The 21,595-nt window shown below is 41.7% G+C and overlaps 1 protein-coding gene across 6 annotated transcripts in view; it reads left to right on the top strand.

Annotated features, from left to right (window-relative positions):
* Positions 1-21,595, top strand: part of TPD52 (tumor protein D52) — a 106,289-nt gene that overhangs the window by 70,925 nt on the left and 13,769 nt on the right. For 3 of the 6 annotated variants that reach the window (XM_032421916.1, XM_032421917.1, XM_032421920.1), the window contains 4 exons: positions 9,665-9,780; positions 15,511-15,659; positions 17,203-17,304; positions 18,372-18,398. In XM_032421916.1, the coding sequence (XP_032277807.1) occupies positions 9,665-9,780; positions 15,511-15,659; positions 17,203-17,304; positions 18,372-18,398 (394 nt within the window). The other 3 variants (XM_032421918.1, XM_032421921.1, XM_032421919.1) reach the window with 2 other exon arrangements.

Raw genomic sequence — 21,595 nt, 5'->3', positions numbered from 1 at the left:
TGGGTAGGAGGTTGACCTCTGTTCAGGGCCCTGCTTTCAGAGGTGAGCCTCCAGAGCGCTCTAGGCCCATCTGGGTCCCAGTTTTCTTTCCCTTTTGGCCCTAGTGCTGCCCACCTACCCCCCTCAGCCTACTTCCATTCCTCTTCAGTGGCCCTGATGCTGCCCAGATAATCTCCTGGGTTCTGGTTCTTTCCCCAGATGGAGTGGGTCAAGTTTCCTCAGCTTTTTGCTCCTTGCCGCCTTGATGGATGACAATTACTTGACTCCTTTTTTCTCTCCTACTGTTGTATTGTTATCACTACGGGTGAATATGGGAAAATTATATCCTTAAGAAATATAAAGTTTTCATGGCCTGTGCTACTGCATCTCTTTCTTCTGAAGATAATCTGTGTCAAATAGCAGGTGTCAGATACTCCCTTGCCTTAAGTCAGTGGTTTTCAACCTAGGGCAGTTTTGCCCCCTGCAGGCATTCTGGCCGCGGCTAGAGCCAAGCTGATTCGGAGATGATTCTGGTTGTCACAATTGCAGTTGGCTTTGGGGAGGAAGGGGGGCATGCCCCCATGCCACGTGGGATGATGTACAGGACAGCCCCCACCACAAAGAATTAACCTGCTCAAAATGCCCCTCATGCTGTGGTTGAGAAGCCCTGTGTTAAGTAGATCCTTTGTTTTTAGAATTTCTTTTTTTTTTTTTTTAAAGATTTTATTTATTTATTTGAGAGAGAATGAGAGAGAGCGAGCACATGAGAGGGGGGAGGGTCAGAGGGAGAAGCAGACTCCCTGCCGAGCAGGGAGCCGTGGGACTCGATGCGGGACTCTATGCGGTACTCAATCCAGGGACTCCAGGATCATGACCTGAGCCGAAGGCAGTTGCTTAACGAACTGAGCCACCCAGGCGCCCGTTTTTAGAATGTCTTAAAAGAGAGAAGGGTCTCGCTTGTTTAGGATCTTACTTTGTTGTGGGGACCTCCAAATATTCCCCTGACTCTGCTGGGATTTTATTACATTCAGAAACGGAGAAGATCCAGAGAGTAGGAGCCCCAACCACAGACTTATACTAGGAAAAATATCTTTGTCTTCTGACCTTTTTGGTCAGTACCACTAAAGACATTTCGAACTATATGTTGTATCTCTTTTTGTGTCTCTAGGTTTAAAAAGGCACACATTTCCTCTTGCTTGTGCTTAAGTAAAACAGTCCTTAGAGACTGAAGTTTCTTATTCCTACCCTGGTCCTAAAGCCATTGTTGCCTCTTTAAAGATTCTGTGAGAGAGGTGTATACAGTTTTATTTCCTAGAGAAGCTTCTAGGGCTCAATTACACTCTACCAAATTCTCTGCTATTTAAGCCCAGTGTTAACTAAATAGCAGGTGTCTTAGACTCCTCCTCTGCAACTTCTTCCCTCCTAACTGCATATCTTGGGAGCAGCTGACATCATATTCTTCCCTCTGTAATATCACTAGTGCCCCCCCCATAACCCCCCCTATAAAAGCATGGTGCTTTTGGCTGTGAACACACTTTGTAACGTGAAGGTATATGACCTCCAAATGTAACAATCTTTGTGTAGATTATGTATGAGACAGAAGTTGTATTTCTTTAGAAAAATGTCATTTCATGTGTTTTATTTTTTTATTTTATTAAAAAAATTCTTTTTAAGTTTTCTGTCTGTTTTAAATAGAAAAACGTGTGTAGGTGAAAGCAGTGAAGTGAGAGTGAGATATAAAAAGCTCGAGATACAAGGTAGACAGTGAAGGGAGACCGAGTTCTTATCTCTCTAACTCAGCTGTGTACCTTCCTATAATTGATTTATTCAGAGAGGGCTAATGAGCATCTGTACCAGATACCTCGCTGGGCTGAAGTTGTGGGATCGGAACACAGTGCTAAGGTCAGATGTCGCCCAGCCCAGCAGGCTGTGTTCTTTTTTTTTTTAAAAGATTTTATTTATTTATTTGACAGAGAGAGACACAGCGAGAGAGGGAACACAAGCAGGGGGAGTGGGAGAGGGAGAAGCAGGCCTCCCGTGGAGCAGGGAGCCCGATGCGGGGCTCGATCCCAGGACCCTGGGATCATGACCTGAGCCGAAGGCAGACGCTTAACGACTGAGCCACCCAGGCGCCCGCAGGCTGTGTACTAAGTACAGTAGACGTTACAGAGTGTTACACCCAGAGCAGGGCCTGGGCACGGGGTCCAGGGAAAGCCTCCAAGAGCAGGAGACACTTAAAACTGATTTATTGAAATGAATGGGATTTGGAAATAAGCAGGGGGTTTCCAGAAGAGAAAATAACATGTGCAAAGACACTTAAAAAAAAAAAAAAAAAAGAGCATGATTTGGAAAGAGATGGTGGAGGTTGTTGTACAACATTGTGAATGTCGTTCATACCACTGAATTGTATGCTTAAAAACGGGTTAGGATGGCAACTTTTATTTTTTAAATTTTATTTTAATATGTTAATCCCCATACATTATATCATTAGTTTTTGATGTAGTGTTCCATGATTCATTGTTTGCGTATAACACCCAGTGCTCCATGCAGAACGTGCCCTCCTCAATACCCATCACCAGGCTAACCCATCCCCCCACCCCCTCCCCTTTGGAACCCTCAGTTTGTTTCTCCCGAGTCCATAGTCTCTCATGGTTCGTCTCCCCCTCCAATTTCCCCCCCTTCATTTTTCCCTTCCTAATATCTTCTTCTTCTTCTTCTTCTTTTTTTTTTTAACATATAATGTATTATTTGTTTCAGAGGTACAGGTCTGTGATTCAACAGTCTTACACAATTCACAGCGCTCACCATAGCACATACCCTCCCCAATGTCAGGATGGCAACTTTTATGTTGTGTATTTAACCACACAAAAAATAAAATGGGCAAAAAATGTATGGGAGGCACTTTATTTTCCTTTTTGAATTAATACCTTACTTTAAAAAAAAAGCATGTCTTCGTAGGAACTGCAGGTTGGAAGATGTAGTGAGTGTGTTGGGCAGTAAGGGTAGTAGCGGGAGATGGAGTAGGTGGGCTCCAGATTGTCAAGAGCAAGAGCTTTACTGGGAAGTGGGAAGCCCTAGAAGGATTTAAGGCAAGGGAGTGCCGTGGTCAGAGTCATACCTTAGAAGTTCACTCTGGTGGCAGGGTAGTGAATGGATTGGAGGGACAGACACCATTAGGGAGCTTTAGGGGCAAGAATCTGAGCAAGAAATTGCAAGAGCCCGGATCAAGGCAGGAGTGGTGAGTTTGGAGGGGAGGCATGAAGTAGATGCCTGGGAGAGTGAGATGAAGCCATATCTCAGGGGTAAGAGAAATCTGGGGAGGTATCACAGGAGAGGAGATTCCAGACCAGGGTTCAGTGCTGATGCCTTGGAGATGTCAAATGACGTCATGATTGACAGCTGTCATGTTGAAGATGCAGAGGAGAGGCGGATGCCAGGTGACCGGGGTTAAAGAGAGACGGGAAATGAGGGGACCTGTGAGCCATGCTTCATGGAAGAGGAGACAGGAAGTAACTGGGCCGACTTGTAGCACATGGAAAAGTGGGACAATAGCACATCCTTACTGAACATCTACTATCTGCCCACTCTCCCTGTTCATAATTCTTTACACTGTTCTTACAAAAACCTGGAGAGCCAGGTGGTATTGCGTGCGTGTTGTTTTTTAAATATGTAATGGTTTTTTTGGGGGGGGAGGCTGGTTTCCTAGGGCTGCCATGACAAAGTGCTCCAAATTGAGTGACTTAAAACAACAGATACGTGTTCTGTCTCTGTTCTGGAGGCTGGAAGTCCAAAATGAAGGTGTCAGCGGTGCTCCTTCTGTAGGGAAATCCTTCCTTGCCTCATCCTAGCTCCTGGTGGTTGCTGGCGATCCTGGCGTTCTGTGCCTTGCAGCTCTGTCCCTCCAGTCGGCCTCCGTTATCACGGGGAGTGGTCCCTGGGCCTCTGTGTGCCTGTATGTTTCCGTGTTGTTCTCTCTGGGTTTCTGTGTCTAAATTTCCTTCTTCTTATAAGGACACATTGGATTAGGACCCACCTTAAATTACTGTGATTTCATCTTGGCTATATTTGCAAAAACCTGTTTCCAAGTGAAAACACATTTGCAGGTCCTGGGGGTTAGGAAATGAAATGTATCTTTTGGGGGGACACAAGTCAACCTACAGAGCCATCTAATTTCAAAGTTCATGCTTTATCTACTCTTTAAAAAAAGCCCCGACCCCAATGTCCTCATCTTATTGAATAAAGTATTTAAATAACATGATGCAAAATTTTTTCAGATCATTATATGAAAATGGCTAAAAAGTTTTTAAATGATAGTTGTAGAAAGTCTTGAGGAGAAGCAGTTGGTCTTAATTGGGTACAAGGTCAAAGGTGAACCGAAGGGAAATGTTTGGGTGCCTGCTCCAGGGTGCAGTGGCCTGGGCTGCATCCGTATCACCTGAACAGAAAGGTACTCACCAAAGTCAAAATCATGCCTTAATTTTAATTGTAGGTTCAAAATTTGTATTTAAAAAAGGCTTTTTTGCTGCTTTTTCTGGTTGAAATTTTTGGGAGTATATGTCGAATAGGGGGGTATGCGTGGGAAAGTAAAGAGGAACTTCATTTGAATAAATCTTTAACCAGTAAATCAGTTCAAAAAGAGCATTAACATTTACTCTGTTCTTGGCACCATGAGTACCAAGATGAAAAGACAAGGATGTTGACTTCAGGACTTTATAGTCTGGACTTAGGGACGTATTCAAGACTGAAATCTTTTTCCATTCTTCCTTGTTCTTCCCCACCATGCTTGCTCATCACACACATTTCCACTGCAGCCAAAGACCCAAGCATTTCGTTTTCCTCACATTACTAATAAGTTCTCAGAAGTGTAGAGTATTATATTTCATCTCTTCCAAGACACTGTGGATTTTAAGATGTACCGTTATAGTATTTGTTCATTAAGGGGAGAAATTGCTGCAAGTTAAAAGATTAAGAGACATTGCTTTAATTTTACTTAAAATTTTTTATGCTTATTAACATTCTTTTTGGTTTATTCAGACGTATATGTTGATCATAACACTCCTGTGCATATTGTTTAGAGTAAACCAACTTACAGTTTTCCTGAAACACCTTCCCGTGCATTTCCTAACTTACTAGAATTGCTTTGCAACTGGGAATAATCCATGTCTTGCTTTATTTTCCTCCCACACAGTGTTGTGATGCAGACTTTCTTGAAAGAGAGGTCTGTGATGTTCTCAGTCCCTGACACCCATTTTGCAAATTTTGGAGCACATTTACAGTAGGTGACAAACAACTATGCCACAAGGACTGCTTAACCGATTGCCTGTTCAGTGCATCTCGAGTTCAAAGTTGTAAATATAAAGGAAAAAATTGTGTCTTAGGATTGATGGGGCGTGATCCCCCGGTCTCTGTTCATCTTCCCTGTCACTCCCCTGGCAGTGGGACTCTCACCTGGGCACCTAGCCATTTGCCTGTCGGTCAATGGGCTCCAGGTTCTCTCTGCTACGTAACTCTTGAGAGGGGAGACAGGCAAACTCTTTGCACAACTACAGGAATTATGGAGGTGGCTAAAATAGGAACAACCAGAAGGAACAAATTATCCCCAGTTTTCTGTCACTTGGGCTCTACAGTTGTATCCGTGACTTTTTTTTTTAATTCTTTTTTTTTTTTTTAAGATTTTATTTATTTGACAGAGACATAGCAAGAGAGGGAACACAAGCAGGGGGACTGGTAGAGGGAGAAGCAGGCTTCCTACGGAGCAGGGAGCCCAATGTGGGGCTTGATCCCAGGACCCTGGGATCATGACCTGAGCTGAAGGCAGATGCTTAACGACTGAGCCACCCAGGCGCATCCGTGACTTTCAGCCAGGAATCCACATGGGTTTTACACCCTCGGGGGACGTTGGAAGTCCCTCCCCAGCCCTCTGCTTCCAGCTTGCCCTTCGTCCTCCCTGCTCCCTGAAATTTCTCTAAGAAAAACTATTTGTGAAGGAGCAAGAGTTTGGAGTCCGAAAAACCTGCATTTTAATCTCACCTGTGATTCTGGGCAGATTACTAACCTCAGAGGGTCTCTCTTTCCTAGTGGAGATAAATTGTACTCCTTTCATCAGGATGTTTTTTTTCAGAATGAGATAATGTGAATCTCCCTGGTTGGTCGATTAGACCTTAATAAATATTAATCATATGTTGTTCCTCTTTGCCATCTTTTAAAAACAGTTTTCTATCAGATTCTGAGGAGAACTATTAAAATTAATGATCGAATAAGAATTTTTTTGGCGTACTTATGGTTTAAGTAATTATATGTTAAAATGCTCCTGCTTCCCAACTTGTGAATGAGAAGTTAATATTTTTTTTCTCCCCAAAGCCACACTCTGCCTCTACAATAAATATTACACTCTTCCTGAACATAGGGGGAAATTGGATAATATCTAGAAAAACTTCTAGGGCTCCAAGTTTGGAGAAACTATACATTTGGAAGTGAAGAGATTGCTTTTGACCTACTCTGCCAGGTTCTTTTCCTTTGTACAGAGTCTTAATTACTATTGCTTCTAGATCTCTTACAAGTCTGAGCTTCAGCCCCCTACTCTTGTCTTCATTTGTCCTTTGGAGATAATGATTTTAAGCCTATACTTTCAGATCGAGCTGTCTAGGTTCAAAATTGTAACCCCACTATGCATTCAGGTGTGTTACCATGGGCAAGTTGCTTAACCTCTGTAAGCTTCGTTTCCTCAGAACTGGTAGATCTCCGCATCACAGAAGTGGTGGACGTAAATGATACCATGTATTTGGACCACTTAGTTCTGATTTGAATATACATAGAATGCACTCTGTGGTGGTGGCTGTGGTTATTAATAATTTTCCTAAGTCATGACTGTCATGTTTTGCCAGTGATTTTGGTATCTGCCTTTCTGTTCTTCCTTTGTGTTCTTCATTTTACATCCCCCAACCCTCCGTTTGATTACCCTTCAACAAACCACACCTTAAAATTTGAACGTTGATAATTTGCTGCCACCTACAGGCTAATATGGGAAAAACAGAACCTGTAATTACTAAGTAAGTTACTAATGATTCTGAATATAAAATCTCAAGGTCATCTTGGAAGTCCTGAAGCCAACTGTGGACAACTAAATGATCCCCTTTTCTGAGAAATTTATGTGCCCTGGTAGCCTAACTAAATACTTGAATAGTATCAGAATCCCCCTAGATTCTTTCTGGAATTGGGCAGCTGTGCAATAAAGTGCTATTAGTAATTAGATATTACATTTTCCCGCTTAAGCAGATTCGCAAACTAGCATTTATTAAAAAGCATGAAAGAGCCTTTGTATTATAAGGCATGGTTTAGCACCAGAGTTTTGTTGGATTTTTTTTTTTTTTTCTGAGTCCTGTTCTGGTTGGAGACTTAAGTCTGAACAAAACCTTAAAAATAAAATAAAGAATATTTATAATTAACTCTGTTGTGGTTCTTCCTATATTGTCTTATATGATTGCTACCATATACTCCTCTCCCATCCTCAGTCTCATACTCTCTCGTCACATGATCTGGCATAGGGGATGCATTTGCAAGCATACATGGGCCCTTCTCAGTGATTTCTGACAGTACATACCTTATCCACAGTTCGATTTGGCTGGGGTTGGAGTATGAGGTTTCCAGTGGCAGATACCAGGGCCCAGTAAGGCCTGTGTGCTAAACGACGGGGTTGAATTTTGTCTGGAAAACAACAGGGAACCCACCACTAAAGGATTGTAAGCTGGAGAGTGACATAATCAGATTTCTGTTCTGTCTCTAAGACAGAAGTCTTACTTGGGCAGTCTGAAGATATTTTAGAGGGGGCCTACAGAAGCAATTACTCATTGAGCTTTTCCATCTACCGATTGTACCCGTCACATACTGTCTGTGCATTAGAAGCCTTAATCATATTGTTTCCCACTCCGGTTTGTTTTTGAATTGTCTTATTTGTACTACTTTTATTCCTTTAACAGTTCTGTAAACGCCTTTCAGGTAGGCACTGTTTTGGTACTGTTACGCTCATGCTGTTATAATTATTAGGTGCCGTTAGCGGTTAATACGCGGTAGACCCCGTAGCAGGTGGCTTCGTACCTTTTACACAGTGGGCATACAGGTTGTGTCATGGATTCATATACTTCCTTTGGGTTTGCCGTGGCGCTGGCTGCTTGTCGAACAGCGTGGTTATTCTCCCTCCTGCCTTTCCACCTGCCTGTGAAGTCTGCCTTCCGCTGCCTGGCGTTTTGATCTGGGCGGGATGCCATGTCCCTGCTATGGCTGAACTAGCGCTTCTCAGAAATGGACGTGGGGGTGGTGGGGGTCTGCGATTGCTGTAACGCCCACTGGCAGAAAGAGGCGAAGAGCGGGAAAAGGAGAGCCCTTTCTCTGGTTCCCTACGCCAAAAATCTGTTGCCAGAGGAGACTGTGAAAACGCAGACCTCTGTGACAGGGGGATGCATGGGCAGGACTATGACTAGGATAAGGCAAGTGAGGCCAGCAGCCACCTGCCTGAGCTGTAAAATTTAAGGGGGCACCCAGATGCTCTGCAGTCAAGACCAATAGTATGTTAATGCAATTTTCAGAAAAATCAAAATGAAAACATGATAAACAAAATACTAAACTTTTAAACAGAGACAAGATCGGGAATGGTACTGTGCAAAGCCGTTTTGGAGCCTGAGGCAGAAGGAAAAGTCATTGATACTGAGCCTATTTAAAATTTTGATATTTTGTTCATTATAGATTCTTTGAATTAACTTTGATTTTTTAAAAAAATATTGCATTGAAGTATTAAAATTATTTATATCGAGTTTTTGGTGCCATCTTAAATTTTGCACCCAAGGTTTTGGGGGGTGCTTGTTGACTTCACCCTAGCCTTGTGCGTGGGTGGTTAGGCAGCAGAGAAGAGAGTCGTTGAGGGCCAAATGCCTCCTTGGCCACTCGAGAAGTACCAAGTTCTTCAGGGTGAAGGACTCATAGTGGTTGGCTCTATTCCAGGGGAGTGGCTGTGCCTAGTTGATCTTAAATAATGTGGAAAACTTCTGTGTTGCTGTTGGTCATTTCTGTATACATTACAACTTTTCAGGGTTATCTGGATGAGATACATAGTTTTTGTTTTGTTTTGTTTTTGTTTTTTTTTTTAAGTTACGGGAGTTTCCTACCTCCACTAACAATGGAAAGAAATGTAATACAATTTCTTTTTTTTTTTTTTTTTAATAAAATTCCTGTAGGTATTGAGTTTATTCAGCTCTTGACTGAGATTAATGCTGGATTTGATTAGCAGAGGAAGCTAGAGACATTTACAAACCCCTTGTTAGTGTGAATTATTAGTCATGCTGATTTACTAGGGTGTAGCATTTAAAGCCTTGGCAAGATCCCACTCTTGGCCTCTTAACTCTTCTACTTTGCAGTAACTATATTGTGACTGAGCAAAAGAACAAGCTATGCGAATGCTCTCTTTTCTAAATTCATATTTTGGCAGAGTATAATTGGGTGGTTTTTAGTGGTAGCTGAGACTTTTCTTTTGTCCTTTCCAGGAAGAGCCAGGTCATTTGAAGGTACAGAAGGTTGATGTGTGGGTCCAGTCTAATTGGTTTTTATTCTCGCTGGGGTGGTGGAGGAGCCTAAGGGAGAATTTTACTTAGCTTTCATACCTTACAGACTTTTTTTTTTTTAAATCCCCAACAAGGTCTGCTGAGAACAGACCCAGTACCCGAGGAAGGAGAAGATGTTGCCGCTACGATCAGTGCCACAGAGACCCTGTCAGAGGAGGAGCAAGAAGAGCTAAGAAGAGAACTTGCAAAGGTAAAGAAGCATTCCTTTTGGAACTTCATGCTTTGCACTTACAATGCCATTTGTGTTTCTAAAGCATATGGTAACATCTCATCCTCTGTTCCAGGGGAGAGAAAGCAACATATATTTACTTGTCAGAGGTCTGGAGTGGGGGAGAAGAAATAGAAGAGCGTGATAATCAGTTTCTTTTTATATGAAAAAAGGTATCTAAGGGGTGAAGTGGGTCTGAGAAGTAGGATGTGAAGGAGGAAACGGATGAGAGGAGCCCTAGTGAATATCACCTGAGGGGCTGCACTAGGTCTAATGCACTTGGCTTTTCAGCTGCATCAGTGGCTTTGTTCTCCCCTTTGCTGTGTTGTGGATATAGGTGGGCACTTGGAACCTTCTTTCCCTCCCTTCCTTTCTCTCTTTTTCTTGAAATTAACCATTTAAAAGTGCACAACTCCATGGCAGTGGGCACTTTCAGTCTTCTGCTGCTGTCACCTCTGTGTAGTTTCCATCACACCCAAGGGAGACCCACAGTCATTAAACTGGCATCCTCATTCGCCCTTCCCTCATCCCCTGGCAACAATAACCTGCTTTATGCCTTGTCTCTGTGGCTTTACTTACTCTGGATATTTTATTTAAAAGGAATCGTATATGTTACTTTTTGTATGTGGCCTCTTTCACTTGGTGTAGTGTTTTTTTTTTTTTTTTTTTTTAAAGATTTTATTTATTTATTTGAGAGAGAGAGAATGAGAGACAGAGAGCATGAGAGGGAGGAGGGTCAGAGGGAGAAGCAGACTCCCTGCCGAGCAGGGAGCCCGATGCGGGACTCGATCCCGGGACTCCAGGATCATGACCTGAGCTGAAGGCAGTCGCTTAACCAACTGAGCCACCCAGGCGCCCTCACTTGGTGTAGTGTTTTTGAGGTTCATTCTTATAGCATGTATTGTGTATTGGTACTTTACTATGTTTTTTAAAGATTTTATTTATTTATTTGAGAGAGAGCACGTGTGCAAACATGATCTAGGGGGAGGGGCAGAAGGGGAGGGAGAGGGACAAGCAGACTCTGTGCTGCACCCGGAGCCCTATGCAGGGCTTGATCCCACGACCCTGAGATCATGACCTGAGCCGAAATCAAAAGCTGGATGGATGCTCAACCGACCGAGCAACCCAGGAGCCCCTGGTACTTTATTATTTCTTAGGGTTGAATGATAGTCCGTTATATGTATCTACCATATTTTGTTTATCTGTTTGTGTGTTGATGTTTGGGTGGTTTCTACATTTTTACTGTTGTAGATACTGAGCTAGGAACATTTGTATAAAAAAAGTATTTGTTTGAATACCTATTTTTAGTTCCTTTGGGTATATACCTAGAACTGGAATTGCTGCACCAAATGGTAATTCCATGTTTAACTTTTTTGGGGAACCACCAAACTGTTTCCCAGAGCAAGGACACCATTTTTCATCCCAGTCAGCAATTTCTCTACATATTTGCCAACATTTGTTATTTTCTGTCTTTCTGATTATGACCATCCTAGTGAGTGTTAAGTGGTATGTCATTATAGTTTTGATTTGTATTTCCCTAATGACCAGTGATATTGAGCCTTCACGTGCTTATTAGCCATTTGTCTATCTTCTTTGGAGAAATGTCTATTCAAATCCTTTGCCCAGTTTTTCTTTTAATTGTTTTATTTTTTTTTAAAGATTTTATTTATTTATTTTGACAGAGAGAGAGAGAGAGAGACAGTGAGAGAGGGAACAGAAGCAGGGGGAGTGGGAGAGGGAGAAGCAGGCTTCCCCCTGAGCAGAGAGCCCGACATGGGCTCAATTCCAGGACCCTGGGATCATGATGTGAGCCGGAGGCAGACGCTTAACGACTGAGCCACCCAGGCGCCCCTTCTTTTAATTGTTTTTGTTTGTTTTCTGTTGTTGTTGTTCTTGTTGAGATATAAGAGCTCTTTACATATTCTGGATATTAGACCCTTATCAGATACATGATTAGCAAATATTCTATTCTGTATGTTGTTTTTTCACTGTCTTCATAGTGTCTTAATGCATGTAAGTTTTAAGTTTTGATGAAATCTAATTTTTCTTTAGTTGCTGGTGCTCTTCGTGTTATATCCAAGAATCCCATTTCCAAAGCTCAGAGCATGAAGATTTACCCCTATGTTTTCTTCTAAGATTTTTAGCTCTTATATTTAAGCCTTTGATCTATTTCAAGTTAATTTTTATTTATGGTTTGTGGTAGAGGTCCAGCTTTTTTCTTTTGCATGTAAATATTTAGTTTTCCCAGTGCCCTTTGTTGAAGATACTACCTTCAATGAATGCTCTTGGCATCCTTGTGAAAAATCAATTGCCATTGATGTAAAGGTTTACTTCTGGACCTACAGTTCTATTACATTCATCTCTGTGTTTATCCTTCTGAGAGTACCACAGCATTTTGATTACTATAGCTTTGTAGTAATTTTGAAATTTATTCTTTTTCAAAATTGTTATTTAGGGTCCTTTGCAATTTCTTACGAATTTTGGAATCTACTTTTCTACCCGCGAAATGTGCCCTTGGGATTTTGATAAGGCTTTTATTGAATCTGTAGGTTGATGTAGGGGAGTATTAGCATCTTAGCAATATGAAGTCTTCCAATCATTGAACATGGAATATCTTTCCATTTATTTAAGATGTCTTTAATTTTGCTTTTAGCTGTGTTTTGTAGTTTTCAGTGTACAAGTCTTATATTTCCTTACATTTATTCCTAAGTATTTTATCCATATGTTATGGATACTAGATCCTTATCAGATATATTCTTTGTGCTTTAAAGGTCATTCTTTTATATATATATATTTTTCCTATTTTTAAAATACGTGTATTTTATATGTATAATATGTAATATGTATGTTGAATTAAAGAATGACAGCTCTGATGTGTTGAGCTGGGTATGTTGGCTGCACGATCTAACCAACACAGGTGGGGAATGCACTGGCTCCTGTATTGTTCAGTAAGATTTTTTTTTTTTTTTTTAAAGATTTTATTTATTTATTTGACAGAGAGAGACACAGCGAGAGAGGGAACACAAGCAGGGGGAGTGGGAGAGGGAGAAGCAGGTTCCCCGCAGAGCAGGGAGCCCGATGTGGGACTCGATCCCAGGACCCTGGGATCATGACCTGAGCCAAAGGCAGTCGCTTAACCAACTGAGCCACCCAGGCGCCCTGTATTGTTCAGTAAGATTTATAGTGGTCTTTCTCTTCAACTGTCATTAGGGAAAGGAAACTTCAGGGAAGTGTCAAGGGGTATTTATCTTTTAAGTCTGTTCTTTGGAGTATATGAAAAGTTGGAGTTGGGATAGAGAAGGAGATAATGGAAAGCTAATAGTGTGCAAAGAGAATTAGCTCAGTAAACTGAGAAGTGGAGCCTGAAGACCTGGGCTTGAAATTCTGCTTCCTACATTATTAGTTTGAAGACTTAGGGCAAATCATTTAATTTACTTGATTTTGAACCTCATTCATTCATTGTTGCCTTTTTCTTTTCATATTCCACTTAAATGTGACTTCCAAAACTGGTACAGAATGAGAGGTCCTGTCTGACAAGCACAGAGGGTTATTTTTGTACTGGACCTACCTTCTAATTAATGCCCTCTTAAGAACTGTTTGTTGGGGCGCCTGGGTGGCTCAGTTGGTTAAGCGTCTGCCTTTGGCTCAGGTCATGATCCCAGGGTCCTGGAATCGGGCTCCACATCAGGCCCTGCATCAGGCCCCGCATCATCCAGTTCCCTGCTCAGCTGGGAGCCTGCTTCTCCCTCTCCCTCTGCCCCTCCCCTCTGCTTGTGCACATTCTCTCTCTCTCTCCCTCTCTCTCTCTCTCTGTCTCTCTCATGCTCTCAAATAAATAAAAAAATCTTAAAAAAAAAACTATGTTAGTTTTGCTAGCCACTTCACATTTGATTTATTCTTCTCTCCTTTTGTTGAGTACTATTTTTCTTCATTTTGTGTTCTGTAAAGATTTAATCAGCAGTGAAAACAGTTTAACAACGCTATATGTTGTTTTTATTTATTTTTTTTTTTTTAATTATTTATTCGGGGAGGGAAGGAGCAGAGAGAGAGGGACAAGCAAACTCTTGTCAACGTTGGGGCTCGATATCAGGACCCTGAGATCATGCATGACCTAAGCCGAAACCAAGAGTTGGACACTTAACCGACTGAGCCAACCAGGCGCCCCCACTATATATTGTTTTCAAAGGCCATGCTGTCTTTGGAATCATAGAAGTGTGAGATCGAGGCTGAGAATATGGCTTTGCAACAAGCCAAGAGAAGCCATCTTTCTTAAGGGTCTTGAATATTAATGACCGTCCCACTTTTTCAACTTCCTGGGACAGAAGGTCTCTTCCGAGTGAGCTCTCTTTCTCCTGGTGGGTCTGCCTCTTGCCCTCTGTTTTTCTGACTCGGGCTTTTCTTCTGCTCTCTAAGTCATTTTCTGTTCTCCCTAGCTTCTGCTTAGAGTTTTGGCCTCCTCAAATATTTTTAAGCTTCCATATCTCCTCATCTCACTGTGCCCTACCTGTGCTTTAGGGCTTCTTTATCCAAGTCTTTCTAGCTTCTACTCCCAGTGTTATCTCAGTTTCTCAAACTGGATTCCTGAATGAGAGAGACCATGGTTAGTGGAGCATCTTTTCACAGCAGGCACATCACTGGGTGGTAGCCACTCGATTGGGTGGCTGTCCTTGGGTCAGGGGCTTACCTCTCTAACCTCCAGCTAAGGCTGGTCGGTCAGCATCGGGGGGTCCATGCGGGACTTCTGTGGGGCTCTCTGGGGGAGACAGTTTGGTTTATTTATGGCTGTGGCTTTGGCCGGCCCTGGGACAGACATTTCCAGTGTAAACTCATATGAAATGTACAGGAAGGTTGGATTTCGATTTGGCTTGGTTGTGCATGTTTTAGGGGAGAGTGGTTTGATTTGGTACACAAATATGAGTTCTGTGGGCATTCAAGTGGAAGTCCACCTGGAAATGCAGACCAGGGGTCAGAAGAGTGGATGTTAGAATAATTTGAATATTATCTGTGTGGAGGTTTGAGCCCTAAGCTTCCCTGAGATAGCAGAGTAAGGAAGTATATAGAGAGAGGAGAAGCCTGAGGACAACTCAAGATAGAAATAAAAAGAAGAGAAAAGACTCTTGATTTCAGCTCAGGTAATGATCTCAGGGTCGTGAGATGGAGCCCCATGTCAGGCTCTGCACTGGGTATGGAGCCTGCTTGAGATTCTCTCTCTCCCTCCGCCCCTCTCCCCCCACTTGCATGCTCTCTCTCTCCAAAAAAAAAAAAAAAAAGATTAAAAAAAAAACAGAAGGAGAGAAAAGAGAAGCTCTATAGGAGAGATCGCCATGTAACCAGTTTACTTAACAACATGCTATATGTTGGTTTTTTGTTTTTGTTTTTTTAAAGATTTTATTTATTCATTTGAGGGAGAAAAAGCACAAGCAAGGGGAGAGGCAGAGGGAGAGGGAGAGGGAGAAGCAGACCCCCTACTGAGCTGGGAGCCTGACATGGGGTTCGATCCCAGGACTTGGAGATCATGACCTGAGCTGAAAGCAGACGCTTAACCCTCTGAGCCACCCAGGCGCCCCGCTATATGTTGTTTTTAAAGAGACAGATAAATGAATCAAAAAATGTTTTTAAACGACTCTAGAATTTTGAGCACAGTTTGGCATTAATAATCTTCACTTATTGAATGACTCTTGCTGTATTTTTACCCCACCCCCTTCCTCATAGGTAGAAGAAGAAATCCAGACTCTGTCTCAAGTGTTAGCAGCAAAAGAGAAGCATCTAGCAGAGATCAAACGGAAACTTGGGATCAATTCACTACAGGAACTAAAACAGAACATTGCCAAAGGCTGGCAGGATGTGACAGCAACATCTGCGTACGTTCCCTTGATCATACCTTTTTCTAGAGAATGTAAAGGACACTTTTGCTCCTTTTGTCTGGGCAGGAGAATTGAAAGGGGATGAGGATGCTCCTGCAACTTTTCTTTGTACTACACAGGGCTCTCCCCGCCCAGTCCTCAAGTGTACCTGACTCTTCTCTAACTGTGGTCTTCCACACTGTTCTAGGGGATAGAAAGAAAACCCAGCCTCGTCTGTGAGTTGAAGTAATAACAAATAAGTTCCAACAGTGTTGTATATTGACTTGCCAAAAATGTGTCACGTAGTCCTCAAAATGACCGAATAGGGTGGGAGGTGAGGTAGCCTGAGATAAGGAAACAGGATCAGGTAAGGTTTGAGGTCACAAAACTCAAAAATGTGGGGGGCAGGATTCGAACTCCGGGTTGACCAAGTACAGAGCCAAGTCTTTCTTCATCTGCTCTATACGTAGCATAAGACTCTTGGCTCATCGCCTCTCATAGGTGCTGGTGGCAGAAGCCCCTTAATCTTCTTGTCTTTTTGATTACACAGATTTTGATATGGCATTATCACGATGCAGTTTTGTTTCCCAGCACCAGGAGGAGCAAGCTTCTAGGAACAGATTCTGAAGTGTGTTCTTTATCATCTGTATCTTTAGTCCCCGGTGCTGAGCTGGTGACCAGCAGCAGTGAGGCTGATGGCATCCTGACAGGACAGCACTAGGGTGTCCATTCCCTTTGAGCCACTTTCTACCCGCAGAAGTCCAGGAAACTATTCTTTGACTGTGTATCACCATAAACTTTTTGTTTTTAGTGTTTCATCTTGATGGGATAAGTAAAAATGCCTGAGCATTCCTTTCTATAACGTGAGGATCTTAACCTCTTTGTGGCTACCATATTCGTTTGTTTTTATTTTCCCTTCACTAATCCCTGGGTAGATGCGGAGAGGGAGGTGGTAAATGCTAGCTTTATGTCCTAGCAAATATCACACTCAAGTCATTTTGAGTGTCGCACCTTATACGTACTCTGCCAAGAGTCTACAAGTCCTTATTTGGTAGCTCTGCAGACATGCAAAAAAAAAAAAAATTCTTTATAGTCCATATAATTTATTTGAATAATAAGGTGCACATGAGCCTTACCTTGCTTCTGGTCCCTTTTTAGGAGATAAAGTTATAAAAGGCATGTGAGGAATTTGATTTCATTTTTGTTTTGTTTGGCTTCAGTGGAAAAGAGTAAGAGGTATAATTTCTTTCAGCCTCTGGCTCCTTTTCATCTTTTCTCTGTGACTGTTTTTGCCCTGTACCCTGATTTCCTTGGCCCTGCCTTTATAGGCATCTGTCTATGTGGCCATCCTAGGGCACTGCTGAAGACAGCACCCGAATGAGGGGTAAGGAGCAGGCGAGTTGATGATGCCCACCTGGTGATTGTGAAGGAGTTTGGATGTTCTAAAAAAAGATTTGTTTAATTTTTGAGAGCTTTCCAAGAGCTGGTGATTGTGCTTTAAATAACTGCTATTAGAAAAGGTTAGCTTAACTTTTCTTTGTTCTTTTATAATTCAATGTAGATACAAAAAGACATCTGAAACCTTATCTCAGGCTGGACAGAAGGCGTCAGCTGCTTTCTCATCTGTTGGATCAGTCATCACCAAAAAGCTGGAAGATGTAAAGTATGTCCTCATTTCTCCTTGCTTATTAAGTAGCTGAGGCAAATTAAAGTATGTTGTGGTTGCATTTATTTCCCGACTTGGGCTGTGGATAATGCTGGATTCTCCTCTTTTCTAGTGAGGGAGCCCACTCCTTCAAACCAGACCTGAAATATTGCCTAAATTATTTTAGGTGTAGCCTTCCAACTTTTAGGCATAGCATTCAAAATAATCATCTTACGAATACATTTAAGGTTGTTGGAAAATTCTGGTTGTGTACTTCTGTCCTTTTAGTCCTTCCTGATCATGCAGGGTAAGTATGTCTCTCGTAGTTGCAAGTTTGTGGTTGTGGGCCGAGCCTGTTGTCCTGCTGGGGACACGTCCAGGAGCACTGACTGCACGCTTGGACTGAGACCTGCCTTCAGTTTTGTGGGACATTGTTACACCGTGGTGTGATTATGACATGCTTATCTGTGTACTGATGTGTACTAATTTCTAAGCTCTCTCTACATCCATGCTTAGGCCCAGATCTTGTTATTGAGCTTTGCTTTTCATTTTGCATTTATATTGTAGATTAGTCTGCAGAATTTTTGTGGCAATTTCGATAAAACCACAGTGTTTTTGTGTGTCCCCCCTCCTGCAGCACTCCCCATGTTGATTAGAATAGCTCTGAAAGTGACAAACATGGTTTAAATTTGCTGTGCTTCTGTTGGCATGAAAGTTTTTTTGTTTTACCAACAAAACCCTCAGATTGCATGACTTTGTGTTTTCGTTTGTGGGGAATGATTGGTTGAATAAGTTTGGCAATCAGTGTATTATTTACTCTGTACCAAAAAACCAAATGGCTTGCTTATTATATCTGGACTAGCATCATTTTAAGCATTGTGTAATAAACATAGCTCACTGGGATTCTTTTGACAATTTATATACATCTCGTTGGTGCTCTCATTTCTTTTTATGCCAGCTTGATTGTATAGCACTTTAGAGTCCAGTTAAAACCTTACACAACTTTTAAAAAAGTAGGTTATTTCATTGTTTTAGATTTACCAGAACTTCCTTTCTTTTTTAATGCTTACTGTGGCTTCTTGCAGATTGCAAGCCTTTTCACATTCCTTTAGGTAAGGAGAGCTTGAACCATCCCTGCAGCTTAGCCGGTGTCTAAGACAACAAGTGTGCTTAATTAGATTATTATGCCACGTTCAATGGTTGTGTTTGTCTACTACATACTTCTTCTTGCATTTGGAGTATCTTTTTCTCTAGTGCATACCTATTTTTAAGGGAGGGTTTCTTGTATCCCATGGGTAACGGATAAAATTAAAAGAATAATTTGACGGGGCGCCTGGGTGGCTCAGTTGGTTAAGCAACTGCCTTCGGCTCAGGTCATGATCCTGGAGTCCTGGGATCGAGTCCCACATCGGGCTCCCTGCTCAACAGGGAGTCTGCTTCTCCCTCTGACCCTCCCCGCTCTCATGCTCTCTCTATCTCATTCTCTCTCTCAAATAAATAAATAAAATCTTAAAAAAAAAAAAAAAAAAAAAAAAAGAATAATTTGACACTGTGGTTCAGGGATATGGAAATGATTTTGACATTTCTTACCTTTTTTTTTTTTTTTTTGGTAAAAAGAAGCAGCTTAACCATGGCATACAGAATTCCTCCCTTTTAATGTCTGACTTTGTTTTTGATGCTTTAATTTCTTTGGTGTTTTTGTAAGGATGTTGGAATTCTCCTTCACGTGGGGCCCATTAAGTATCTGTAATAGACTGCATATGTACTGTCTCATGATGTTAGTCTCCCGACTTATACAGGTTACTCTGAATATTAGTTTTATTGTGGTAAAATATACATAAGATAAAATATACAACTTTTCAATACTTGTTTTACTAGCTTATAGTTTTTACTATTTTTTAATTTCTTTACACTAGTTATATTCTTTATACATGTAAGGAAATTTCACGGTTGCAAAAGGAAAAATAATCTAGGCTGAAAAAAAGCACATTAAAAAGATGTCAGCCCAAACCATGCTATAATTATAGAAGGAGTCTTTGTGATGTTAAACAGACCTCTTCTCTGTCTCCCATACAGACTGTTTTATCCAATTAATAGAGAAAACAAAGTTGGAGGAAGGACTTTAGGCGTAAGCAGGAAAGGCAACATGGTAGTCTCCATCTCTGTTCCCGCAAACGCAAACTGTCTTCTCAAGCAGTCACTAGCTATAGTCTGTCTTAAGTAAGGAAACATGTACTTAGAACTGAGGTTTTTCTGTCCTAGTGACACTTGGCCCTGGAAGTCAGAGGAAATCAACTCTAAGTGCTGAATTATTTAAAGTTAAAACTGTGCTTTAAAAAAAAATAAAATCAGCAATAGGAGGGGATTCTGTATCTTTGGTATTCAATTAAAAATGTCCCATGTGCTCTAGGCAGCTGTTAAGACCATGTTATCTAAGGTTGTTTGAGTTGAGTGAATAGATATTCAGTCACACAGTCCATCCTGCTCACGTCAGACTGCATTTTGTGGACAGGTCCAAAGAATATAACCATAAATCAGATATGGTTCTTGTATGGAAAGACCTTAAAATCTTAGAGCAGATGGAGTGGGGGAAGGAAGTGGGGACCTGGAGTGGGTGAAGTTGGAAGAGCCCTCTTAACACTGGATTATGTAAAACAATGTTGGATGTGATAGAAACAAAAATATAAGAATATTTATGTAGGGCGCCTGAGTGGCTCAGTTGGTTAAGCGACTGCCTTCGGCTCAGGTCATGATCCTGGAGTCCCTGGATCGAGTCCCGCATCGGGCTCCCTGCTCGGCAGGGAGCCTGCTTCTCCCTCTGACCCTTCCCCCTCTCATGTGCTCTCTCTCTCTCTCTCATTCTCTCTGTCTCAAATAAATAAATAAAATCTTTAAAAAAAAAAAAAAAAAAGAATATTTATGTAAGTGCTATTGAGGAATGATTCATCAGTACGTGTCCGTGTTCTTGCTGTATATCTTTAAGAAGATTAAGCAAAGGTACATAAGATGGCTCAATATGTGCTGTCTTATTAATTGACCAGAACAGATTGAGTATTGCCGATCTTTTCTAGCTCCTTTAGGCAGTCATTTTTTCATTTCATTTAAAAAATATAATTGAGGGGCACCTGGGCGGGTCAGTTGGTTAAGCATCAGACTCTTGGTTTCGGCTCAGGTCATGGATCCTGGGATTGAGCCCGAAGTTGGCTCCATGCTCAGTGGGGAGTCTGCTAGAGGATTCTCTCTCTCTGCCCTCCCCGCCCAAAATAAAGAAATAAATCTTTAAAATATATATATATATATAACTGAGATTATACTCTACCATTTTTAGTCCTGTTTCTTTCTCTCTTATTTTTTTTAAAGATTTTTATTATTTATTTATTTGACAGAGAGAGAGAGAGAGCATAAGCAGGGGGAGCAGCAGGCTCCTTGCTCCCAGGACCCTGGGATCATGACCTGAGCCGAAGGCAGGTCCTTAACCGACTGAGCCACCCAGGTGTCCCTGTAGTCCTGTTTTCTAATGTTTCAGGATTTCTTTTCCTTCAGTGCCCATGGTTCTTGGTCACGCCGCTTTGAAGAATGAAGAGGTAGACCAGACGAAGAGTGGTGGGCACCAAAGCAAAGTTTATTGAGTGATAGTTAAGTTTATTGAGGGATAGTACAAAGCTCCCGAAGAAGAGGGAGGGCACCTGAGAGGGTTGCTGTTGGCGTTTCTAAGTCTAGGGGTTTTTATGAGATTGTTGGCGGGCTGTTTTAATCTGATTAACCCTCCCTGCATCTGTCACCCAATCAGGTTTTTGTCCATGTGCTCATCTACCTACCAGGGAGTTGTTCATGTGGGAAAGGGTGTAGGGCTCCTTCCAGGGTTGTGTAGAATAATTCTCTTAGGACGGGGCCAGGGGCAAGGGTTAAAGTAAGGAGGTTAAAGTAAGGCTTTTGATTAAAACTTGGAAATCAGAGACATGAGATTATCTTCTGAAAGCTAAATTTTATAATTCTCACAGATTAAAAGTTGGCTAAAGACACTTAAATCATTTCTAGGCCAAGAAGCCCCGATCGTAATTTGATTTAATGTATTCATATATCATACAAATATATGAAAACATAGATAATAAAAATACATAAAAACATACATAATAGAAAACCTATATAAAGAAAGACCACATCTTTTAGATCATTGAGTCAAGGGAGCAAATACTGGCCCCAGAAACTGTCCAAGGAGAGGGAGCTTGGACAGTAGATTTTGAGGGTTTCGGTCCCAGCAAGGCCTTTGCTCCCATGGAGAGGGATGCGAGAGGCTTTTGCCAAGTGC

The sequence above is a fragment of the Phoca vitulina genome, unplaced genomic scaffold (assembly GCF_004348235.1).
Source record: "Phoca vitulina isolate PV1807 unplaced genomic scaffold, GSC_HSeal_1.0 scaffold25, whole genome shotgun sequence".
Lineage (NCBI taxonomy): Eukaryota > Metazoa > Chordata > Mammalia > Carnivora > Phocidae > Phoca > Phoca vitulina.
The sequence above is the reverse complement of the archived record's forward strand: the minus strand, read 5'-3'. Positions and strand labels throughout refer to the sequence as shown.